The following is an 11,524-nucleotide window of genomic DNA, read 5'->3' on the forward strand; positions in this document are numbered from 1 at the left end:
GAATGTTCAGAAAGTTAAGCTTACGTAGCAAGAATCTAATTGACTAAAATGATTAAAATGATAGAGTACTGCTGAGGTAGGCTAGCTGCGTTGTTGACACTACCCTAATCAAGTAGTTCCGTTGAGTGTGAAGTTTCTACAATGCTGCTATTCGGGGGCTAGCTGGCTAGCTAGCAGCTGTAACAGACATATACCAGGAGATGTGCCAGGCCTGCCAGGCCTGTTGACTCATCCAGCTGTAACAGACATATGCCAGGAGATGTGCCAGGCCTGTTGACTCATCCAGCTGTAACAGACATGTACCAGGAGCTGTGCCAGGCCCTGTTGACTCATCCAGCTGTAACAGACATATACCAGGAGCTGTGCCAGGCCTGCCACGGCTGTTGACTCATCCAGCTGTAACAGACATATACCAGGAGCTGTGCCAGGCCCGCCACATCTGTTGACTCATCCAGCTGTAACGGACATATACCAGGAGCTGTGCCAGGCCCTGTTGACTCATCCAGCTGTAACAGATATATACCAGGAGCTGTGCCAGGCCCGCCACGGCTGTTGACTCATCCAGCTGTAACGCATAGAATTCACTGGCTTGTATGCGAAGCAGTAATTGTTTCAAAACATCTCTTGCCGTGTCACTAATACATAAAATGGTATGGGGCTTGCCTGTCCTAGCCACTCGGTAGCTCACCATATAAAACACTTCTAGCCCCTTCTTATTAACGGTATCTGTTGCTCTTATACATGTCTTACTAGTCGAAAGTCGTCTTATTTTTTAAAATGGTCAAATTGTCATGTTTAGTTTCTAAATGTCTGCACAAGAGTGAAGGTTTCCTGTGGGAGAGCAACAGTTAATGTGATTGGATGTTAATTATTTGACTGGGCTACCTGTAATTGACATTGTGTTGTTATTTCGCTGAACACTAGCACTTATTTTTTGGCAGTGAAACGAGGCTACTCAGGGGAGGGGGTTGTTATGGGAATCACAGTGAAACGAGGCTACTCAGGGGAGGGGGTTGTTGTAATGTGAATCACAGTGAAACGAGGCTACTCAGGGGAGGGGGTTGTTGTTGTGTGAATCACAGTGAAACGAGGCTACTCAGGCGAGGGGGTTGTTGTTATGGGAATCACAGTGAAACGAGGCTACTCAGGGGAGGGGGTTGTTGTTATGGGAATCACAGTGAAACGAGGCTACTCAGGGGAGGGGTTGTTATGGGAATCACAGTGAAACGAGGCTACTCAGGGGAGGGGTTGTTATGGGAATCACAGTGAAACGAGGCTACTCAGGGGGGGGGGTTGTTGTTATGGGAATCACAGTGAAACGAGGCTACTCAGGGAGGGGTTGTTATGGGAATCACAGTGAAACGAGGCTACTCAGGGGAGGGGGTTGTTGTAATGGGAATCACAGTGAAACGAGGCTACTCAGGGGAGGGGGTTGTTGTTATGGGAATCACAGTGAAACGAGGCTACTCAGGGAGGGGTTGTTGTTGTGTGAATCACAGTGAAACGAGGCTACTCAGGGGAGGGGGTTGTTGTTATGGGAATCACAGTGAAACGAGGCTACTCAGGGGAGGGGGTTGTTGTTATGGGAATCACAGTGAAACGAGGCTACTCAGGGGAGGGGGTTGTTGTTGTGTGAATCACAGTGAAACGAGGCTACTCAGGGGAGGGGTTGTTATGGGAATCACAGTGAAACGAGGCTACTCAGGGGAGGGGTTGTTATGGGAATCACAGTGAAACGAGGCTACTCAGGGGAGGGGGTTGTTGTTGTGGGAATCACAGTGAAACGAGGCTACTCAGGGGAGGGGTTGTTGTTGTGGGAATCACAGTGAAACGAGGCTACTCAGGGGAGGGGGTTGTTGTTGTGGGAATCACAGTGAAACGAGGCTACTCAGGGAGGGGGTTGTTATGGGAATCACAGTGAAACGAGGCTACTCAGGGGAGGGGTTGTTGTAATGTGAATCACAGTGAAACGAGGCTACTCAGGGGAGGGGTTGTTGTTATGGGAATCACAGTGAAACGAGGCTACTCAGGGGAGGGGTTGTTGTTATGGGAATCACAGTGAAACGAGGCTACTCAGGGGGGGGGTTGTTGTTATGGGAATCACAGTGAAACGAGGCTACTCAGGGAGGGGGTTGTTATGGGAATCACAGTGAAACGAGGCTACTCAGGGGAGGGGGTTGTTGTTGTGTGAATCACAGTGAAACGAGGCTACTCAGGGGAGGGGGTTGTTGTGGGAATCACAGTGAAACGAGGCTACTCAGGGGAGGGGGTTGTTGTTGTGTGAATCACAGTGAAACGAGGCTACTCAGGGGAGGGGGTTGTTATGGGAATCACAGTGAAACGAGGCTACTCAGGGGAGGGGGTTGTTGTTGTGGGAATCACAGTGAAACGAGGCTACTCAGGGGAGGGGGTTGTTATGGGAATCACAGTGAAACGAGGCTACTCAGGGGAGGGGGTTGTTGTAATGGGAATTACATTTTTACTTGGCGTACCCCAACGGCATTGTGCGTACCTCTGGAGTACCCCAGTTTGGGAATAGCTGAAAGCAGCCGAATATCATCAGTTAGGCCTATATGCACTTATAATCATTTGGAAAATTAGTGTGTCACAATGCTGGGTGCTCCTGCCAGGCTGTAGAGTGTCACAATGCTGGGTGCTCCTGCCAGGCTGTAGAGTGTCACAATGCTGAGTGCTCCTGCCAGGCTGTAGAGTGTCACAATGCTGAGTGCTCCTGCCAGGCTGTAGAGTGTCACAATGCTGAGTGCTCCTGCCAGGCTGTAGAGTGTCACAATGCTGAGTGCTCCTGCCAGGCTGTAGAGTGTCACAATGCTGAGTGCTCCTGCCAGGCTGTAGAGTGTCACAATGCTGAGTGCTCCTGCCAGGCTGTAGAGTGTCACAATGCTGAGTGCTCCTGCCAGGCTGTAGAGTGTCACAATGCTGAGTGCTCCTGCCAGGCTGTAGAGTGTCACAATGCTGAGTGCTCCTGCCAGGCTGTAGAGTGTCACAATGCTGAGTGCTCCTGCCAGGTTGTAGAGTGTCACAATGCTGGGTGCTCCTGCCAGGCTGTAGAGTGTCACAATGCTGAGTGCTCCTGCCAGGTTGTAGAGTGTCACAATGCTGAGTGCTCCTGCCAGGCTGTAGAGTGTCACAATGCTGAGTGCTCCTGCCAGGCTGTAAAGTGTCACAATGGCTGGCTTGGAATAATAATATAACCTGACTGGCTATAGCCTTGGAATAATAATATAACCTGACTGGCTATAGCCTTGGAATAATAATATAACCTGACTGGCTATAGCCTTGGAATAATAATATAACCTGACTGGCTATAGCCTTGGAATAATAATATAACCTGACTGGCTATAGCCTTGGAATATTTATAATATAACCTGACTGGCTATAGCCTTGGAGTAATAATATAACCTGACTGGCTATAGCCTTGGAATAATAATATAACCTGACTGGCTATAGCCTTGGAATAATAATATAACCTGACTGGCTATAGCCTTGGAATAATAATATAACCTGACTGGCTATAGCCTTGGAATAATAATATAACCTGACTGGCTATAGCCTTGGAATAATAATATAACCTGACTGGCTATAGCCTTGGAATAATAATATAACCTGACTGGCTATAGCCTTGGAATAATAATATAACCTGACTGGCTATAGCCTTGGAATAATAATAATGTATGTGACTGTAGGTGGGGGTACAGAGGTATGGGACTGTAGGTGGAGGTATAGAGGTATGTGACTGTAGGTGGAGGTATAGAGGTATGTGACTGTAGGTGGAGGTAAAGAGGTATGTGACTGTAGGTGGAGGTATAGAGGTATGTGACTGTAGGTGGAGGTAAAGAGGTATGTGACTGTAGGTGGAGGTATAGAGGTATGTGACTGTAGGTGGAGGTAAAGAGGTATGTGACTGTAGGTGGAGGTATAGAGGTATGGGACTGTAGGTGGAGGTATAGAGGTATGGGACTGTAGGTGGAGGTATAGAGGTATGTGACTGTAGGTGGAGGTATAGAGGTATGGGACTGTAGGTGGAGGTATAGAGGTATGGGACTGTAGGTGGACGTAAAGAGGTATGGGACTGTAGGTGGAGGTATAGAGGTATGGGACTGTAGGTGGAGGTATAGAGGTATGGGACTGTAGGTGGAGGTATTGAGGTATGGGACTGTAGGTGGAGGTATAGAGGTATGGGACTGTAGGTGGAGGTAGTATGTGACTGTAGGTGGAGTTATAGAGGTATGTGACTGTAGGTGGAGGTATAGCGGTATGTGACTGTAGGTGGAGGTATAGAGGTATGGGGCTGTAGGTGCGAGTAAGGACGACAAAGGCTGAAAACGGTACCATTTACGGTCATTTTGGGGAAAAGGGGCTGGACAGAACCAAAGTAAAGAAAGTAAATATCAATACCCCTCTCCTACCTTACCTGCCTACCATGTCTTACATAACTTAGCACCACCTGGTGCGCTAACCAAAGTACAGCGGGTGGTCCGCCCAGATCTTACCTAGTGTGCCAAGATAGTGAATATACTACAGGTATATGTATGCCTGCGGGCCTCTTGCCTAAGCACTCCCTAGGTGCCTTCTCCTTCCCCCCTGGGAACAAATGAAACAGAAAACGAACTACTTCACAACTAAAACTGAGAAAGAACTCAGGACATTAAAGAAGCTCTCTGAGCATCAAACTAACACAGAACATACAAATCAGCTCTCTCAGCAAAAACAAACAAAGTACATATCAAATCTGACATATGACATCAGCTCTTCTCTCTGCAACAGAACACTGGCTTATATAGCTGGAGAAGGAGTCGGTCATTGAAGACAGCTGTGTCTGACGAGAGGGCGGGGTCAGCTCCAATCATCAAATGGGGCCGACCAATAAGCTGCTTGGGGGAATTTCAGGAAGCCATCCTGAAACACACACATACAAAACCACAACACAGGAACTGGGGAACGTAACAATGATGTGCTTGCATGTTCTCCACATGGCCACCCAGCCAGGAAACTTGTGATTTCTTAACGTAGAGCATGTTTTGTTGAACACTGTGATTGAGGGTCATCATGGGGGGACAGTTCAGGGGGTTGTTGTTAAGTTTTACCAAACCCACATCCTAATACTGACAGAACATTATAGTTCTACAATTCTCCCACGGAAACTTCTGGACACCAGTTTTGTTTGAATTGACCCTTTCCCTTCCCTTGCATTTTCTGGGTTGCTGGGAGACAGGTGTGAGAGCCTCTTAAAGGACAACAGTATTAGCTTTCAGTGCTAACGAGAAACGCCTGCTGGAACTACAGCGCTGACATTCTGAATAGCTCTAGTCCTTTTTAATGGGAAGGTGTATAGACTTGATCAACTTTATGAGAGGATTGTTTCAAAGTGCAGTAAAACAGAGCAGGGATAAAGGATTATGGGTTGGAGCAAAGACCTGCACCTGAGTGGTGAGGGGAGGAGGTGGAGAGGTGGGGGACCACAGGAGAGGAGGCATCCCCCTGCGCCACAGATTATCTCCAAGGCTAGCCTCAGCCCTATGCCTTTACCGGCCCCAGCCCCAGCCAGTCTCTAGCCCTATACCCCATTCCTAGACCTCTACCCCAGCCCCAGCCAGTCTCTAGCCCTATACCCCATTCCTAGACCTCTACCCCAGCCCCAGCCAGTCTCTAGCCCTATACCCCATTCCTAGACCTCTACCCCAGCCCCAGCCAGTCTCTAGCCCTATACCCCATTCCTAAACCTCTACCCCAGCCCCAGCCAGTCTCTAGCCCTATACCCCATTCCTAGACCTCTACCCCAGCCCCAGCCAGTCTCTAGCACTATACCCCATTCCTAGAACTCTACCCCAGCCCCAGCCAGTCTCTAGCCCTATACCCCATTCCTAGACCTCTACCCCAGCCCCAGCCAGTCTCTAGCCCTATACCCCATTCCTAGACCTCTACCCAAGCCCCAGCCAGTCTCTAGCCCTATACCCCATTCCTAGACCTCTACCCCAGCCCCAGCCAGTCTCTAGCCCTATACCCCATTCCTAGACCTCTACCCCAGCCCCAGCCAGTCTCTAGCCCTATACCCCATTCCTAGACCTCTACCCCAGCCCCAGCCAGTCTCTAGCCCTATACCCCATTCCTAGACCTCTACCCCAGCCCCAGCCAGTCTCTAGCCCTATACCCCATTCCTAGACCTCTACCCCAGCCCCAGCCAGTCTCTAGCCCTATACCCCATTCCTAGACCTCTACCCCAGCCCCAGCCAGTCTCTAGCCCTATACCCCATTCCTAGACCTCTACCCCAGCCCCAGCCAGTCTCTAGCCCTATACCCCATTCCTAGACCTCTACCCCAGCCCCAGCCAGTCTCTAGCCCTATACCCCATTCCTAGACCTCTACCCCAGCCCCAGCCAGTCTCTAGCCCTATACCCCATTCCTAGACCTCTACCCCAGCCCCAGCCAGTCTCTAGCCCTATACCCCATTCCTAGACCTCTACCCCAGCCCCAGCCAGTCTCTAGCACTATACCCCATTCCTAGACCTCTACCCCAGCCCCAGCCAGTCTCTAGCCCTATACCCCATTCCTAGACCTCTACCCCAGCCCCAGCCAGTCTCTAGCCCTATACCCCATTCCTAGACCTCTACCCAAGCCCCAGCCAGTCTCTAGCCCTATACCCCATTCCTAGACCTCTACCCCAGCCCCAGCCAGTCTCTAGCCCTATACCCCATTCCTAGACCTCTACCCCAGCCCCAGCCAGTCTCTAGCCCTATACCCCATTCCTAGACCTCTACCCCAGCCCCAGCCAGTCTCTAGCCCTATACCCCATTCCTAGACCTCTACCCCAGCCCCAGCCAGTCTCTAGCCCTATACCCCATTCCTAGACCTCTACCCCAGCCCCAGCCAGTCTCTAGCCCTATACCCCATTCCTAGACCTCTACCCCAGCCCCAGCCAGTCTCTAGCACTATACCCCATTCCTAGACCTCAACCCCAGCCCCAGCCAGTCTCTAGCCCTATACCCCATTCCTAGACCTCTGTCCCAGCCCCAGCCAGTCTCTAGCCCTATACCCCATTCCTAGACCTCTACCCCAGCCCCAGCCAGTCTCTAGCACTATACCTCATTCCCAGACCTCCACCCCAGCCCCAGCATATACCACATTGAGGGACTGATCGTGTTACAGGACAGAGATCAGCAGAAAGGTTATGTTGTGATGAAAAGCCAGCATGAACCTGCCGTCTCTGGACTGAGGCACGCAGCCATAATCGACCTGATCCCCATGTGTCCTTCTCTGAAGTCCTTGCCAAAAACTCTGACACCCCTCTCCACCCCTCCATACCCCCATACCCATCACTCACCCCCCCACACTCCATATCTATCACCCCATACTCCTTCAATCTCACCCCCACCCCATCACCCCATACCTCCACCCCATAACCCCATACCCCCACCCCATCACCCCATACCTCCACCCCATACCCCCACCCCATCACCCCCACCCCATCACCACATACCCCCACCCCATCACCCCATCACCCCATACCCTCACCCCATCACCCCATACCACCACCCCATCATTTACCATCCCCCATACACCCACACCACACTCACCCTCACCCCATAACTCCACCCAATACCCCATACCCTCACTCCCTACCACCACCCAATCACCCCATACCCTCATCCCATACACCCACCCCATCACGTACTATTCCCCCACAGATTTGGGGCTGTTGATGTCTTAGACTACCAAGGATGTGGGCATCCTCTCGGGAGCTATCTTTCTTGTTCCACAGTGCTGTGAACTGCTTTTTAGTATCAAGTACGTCATCCTGAGAAGTCATCAGACATTCCAGGATAAAATAGTGTGAGATTCCCACATTACAGGTCCTGGCCAGGTGGCTAGGGGTTAGGGCTGGGCGTTATATGAGTGTCTGTTAGGGAGGACTGAGGAGGAATCCTGGGTAAACCAATAAGAACACAGGTTGTTTGTACTGGTTGCCACGGCTACTTTTAATTGAACCTGTCAACAACGCACTCAGTTTCTACTGTTGCTCTCTTTCAGACGTTTTTATACCTGTCGTTTTAGCTATACAGCTATAACTGTCATTATGTGCCACAACTCAACAACACAAATGAGGAGAAGGTCGTGGTTGTGTTCGATATAAAAGTATGAATTACAGCACAAACATAGTGTAGGTACAGGTAAGTGTAGGTACAGGTAAGCGTAGGTACAGGTAAGTGTAGGTACAGGTAAGTGTAGGTACAGGTAAGTGTAGGTACAGGTAAGCGTAGGTACAGGTAGGCGTAGGTACAGGTAAGCGTAGGTACAGGTAAGTGTAGGTACAGGTAAGCGTAGGTACAGGTAAGCGTAGGTACAGGTAAGTGTAGGTACAGGTAAGTGTAGGTACAGGTAAGCGTAGGTACAGGTAAGCGTAGGTACAGGTAAGCGTAGGTACAGGTAAGCGTAGGTACAGGTAAGTGTAGGTACAGGTATGTGTAGGTACAGGTAAGTGTAGGTACAGGTACAGGTAAGTGTAGGTACAGGTAAGTGTAGGTACAGGTAAGTGTAGGTACAGGTAAGTGTAGGTACAGGTACTGTACGTGTAGGTACAGGTAAGTGTAGGTACAGGTAAGTGTAGGTACAGGTAAGTGTAGGTACAGGTATGTGTAGGTACAGGTAAGTGTAGGTACAGGTAAGTGTAGGTACAGGTAAGTGTAGGTACAGGTACTGTACGTGTAGGTACAGGTAAGTGTAGGTACAGGTAAGTGTAGGTACAGGTAAGTGTAGGTACAGGTACGTGTAGGTACAGGTAAGTGTAGGTACAGGTACTGTACGTGTAGGTACAGGTAAGTGTAGGTACAGGTAAGTGTAGGTACAGGTAAGTGTAGGTACAGGTAAGTGTAGGTACAGGTACTGTACGTGTAGGTACAGGTAAGTGTAGGTACAGGTAAGTGTAGGTACAGGTAAGTGTAGGTACAGGTACGTGTAGGTACAGGTACGTGTAGGTACAGGTATGTGTAGGTACAGGTAAGTGTAGGTACAGGTAAGTGTAGGTACAGGTAAGTGTAGGTACAGTGGTACAGGTAAGTGTAGGTACAGGTAAGTGTAGGTACAGGTACGTGTAGGTACAGGTAAGTGTAGGTACAGGTACTGTACGTGTAGGTACAGGTAAGTGTAGGTACAGGTAAGTGTAGGTACAGGTACTGTACGTGTAGGTACAGGTAAGTGTAGGTACAGGTAAGTGTAGGTACAGGTAAGTGTAGGTACAGGTACGTGTAGGTACAGGTAAGTGTAGGTACAGGTACTGTACGTGTAGGTACAGGTAAGTGTAGGTACAGGTAAGTGTAGGTACAGGTAAGTGTAGGTACAGGTACGTGTAGGTACAGGTACGTGTAGGTACAGGTAAGTGTAGGTACAGGTAAGCGTAGGTACAGGTACGTGTAGGTACAGGTACGTGTAGGTACAGGTAAGTGTAGGTACAGGTACGTGTAGGTACAGGTAAGTGTAGGTACAGGTACGTGTAGGTACAGGTAAGTGTAGGTACAGGTAAGTGTAGGTACAGGTAAGTGTAGGTACAGGTACGTGTAGGTACAGGTACGTGTAGGTACAGGTAAGTGTAGGTACAGGTAAGCGTAGGTACAGGTAAGTTTAGGTACAGGTAAGTGTAGGTACAGGTACTGTACGTGTAGGTACAGGTACGTGTAGGTACAGGTAAGTGTAGGTACAGGTAAATGTAGGTACAGGTAAGCGTAGGTACAGGTAAGCGTAGGTACAGGTAAGCGTAGGTACAGGTAAGTGTAGGTACAGGTAAGTGTAGGTACAGGTAAGCGTAGGTACAGGTAAGTGTAGGTACAGGTAAGTGTAGGTACAGGTAAGTGTAGGTACAGGTAAGCGTAGGTACAGGTAAGTGTAGGTACAGGTAAGTGTAGGAACAGGTAAGCGTAGGTACAGGTAAGTGTAGGTACAGGTACGTGTAGGTACAGGTAAGCGTAGGTACAGGTAAGTGTAGGTACAGGTAAGTGTAGGTATAGGTAAGTGTAGGTACAGGTAAGTGTAGGTACAGGTAAGTGTAGGTACAGGTAAGCGTAGGTACAGGTAAGCGTAGGTACAGGTAAGCGTAGGTACAGGTAAGCGTAGGTACAGGTAAGTGTAGGTACAGGTAAGTGTAGGTACAGGTAATGGTGTTGATGTGAGCCAATACCATGCTTTCAAACCACTTCATGCCTACGGACGTGAGCTCTACGGGTCTGTAGTCATATTTGCAGGTTGCCTTTGTGTTGTTGGGCACAGGGACTATGGTGGTCTGCTTGAAGCATGTTAGTATTACAGACTCAATCAGGGACATGTTGAAAATGTCAGTGAAGACACTTTCCAGTTGGTCAGCACATGCCCGGAGCACACGTCCTGGTAATCCGTCTGGCCCCGCAGCCTTGTGTATGTTGACCTGTTTAAAGGTCTTACTCACGTCAGCTACGGAGAGCGTGATCACACAGTCGTCCGGAATAGCTGATGCTCTCATGCATGCCTAAGTGTTGCTTGCCTCGAAGCGAGCATAGCAGTGATCTAGCTCGTCTGGTAAGCTCGTGTCACTGTGCAGCTCACGGCTGAGCTTCCCTTTGTAGTCTGTAATAGTTTGCAAGCCCTGCCACATCCGACGAGCATCAGAGCAGGTGTAGTATGATTCAATCTTTGCCTGTTTGATGGTACGTCTCAGGGCATAGTGGGATTTCTTGTAAGCTTCCGGGTTAGAGTTCCACACCTTGAAAGCGGCAGCTCTACCCTTTAGCTCAGTGCGAATGTTGCCTGTAACCTCTGGTAGAGGTATGTACGTACAGTCACTGTGGGGACGACGTCCTCAATGCACTTATTGAGAAAGCCAGTGACTGATGTTGTGTATTTCTCAATGTCATCGGAAGAATCCCGGAACATGTTCCAGTCTGTGATAGCAAAACAGTCCTGTAGTTTAGCATCTGCTTCATCTGACAATTTTTTTATAGACCGAGTCACTGCTTAAATTTTTGCTTGTAAGCAGGAATCAGGAGGATAGAGTTGTGGTCGGATTTACCAAACGGAGGGCGAGGGAGAGCTTTGTACGCATCTCCGTGTGTGGAGTACAGGTGATCTAGAATTTTTTTCCCCTCTGGTTGCACATTTAACATGTTGATAGAGATTTGGTAGAACTGATTTAAGTTTCCCTACGTTAAAACCTCTTGAAACTAGGGGGCACTATTTTTATTTTTGGAAAAATAACGTTCCCTAAGTAAACCGCCTATTTCTCAGGACCAGATGCTAGAATATGCATATAATTGACGGCTTAGGATAGAAAACACTCTAAAGTTTCCAAAACTGTAAAAATATTGTGTGTGAGTATAACAGTACTGATATTGCAGGCGAAAGCCTAAGAAAAATCCAATCAGGAAGTGACTCATGTTTTGAAACCGTTGTCTTCCTATGCACCCCTATTGGCCACTGAAAGGGATATCAACCAGATTCCTTTTTCCCTAAGGTGTCTACATCCTTATGACGTAGTTTCACGCCT

The 11,524-nt window shown here is 49.1% G+C and overlaps 1 protein-coding gene across 1 annotated transcript in view; it reads left to right on the forward strand.

Annotated features, from left to right (window-relative positions):
• Positions 1 to 7,852, forward strand: part of LOC135574823 (keratin-associated protein 5-5-like) — a 33,029-nt gene extending 25,177 nt beyond the window's left edge. Inside the window, exons 7-8 of the mRNA XM_065027029.1 lie at positions 2,631 to 3,173; positions 7,778 to 7,852. Coding sequence (XP_064883101.1) covers positions 2,631 to 3,173; positions 7,778 to 7,852 — 618 coding nt within the window. The remainder of the gene's footprint in view (positions 1 to 2,630; positions 3,174 to 7,777) is intronic.
• Positions 7,853 to 11,524: the final 3,672 nt, after the last annotated feature.

The sequence above is a fragment of the Oncorhynchus nerka genome, linkage group LG13 (assembly GCF_034236695.1).
Source record: "Oncorhynchus nerka isolate Pitt River linkage group LG13, Oner_Uvic_2.0, whole genome shotgun sequence".
Lineage (NCBI taxonomy): Eukaryota > Metazoa > Chordata > Actinopteri > Salmoniformes > Salmonidae > Oncorhynchus > Oncorhynchus nerka.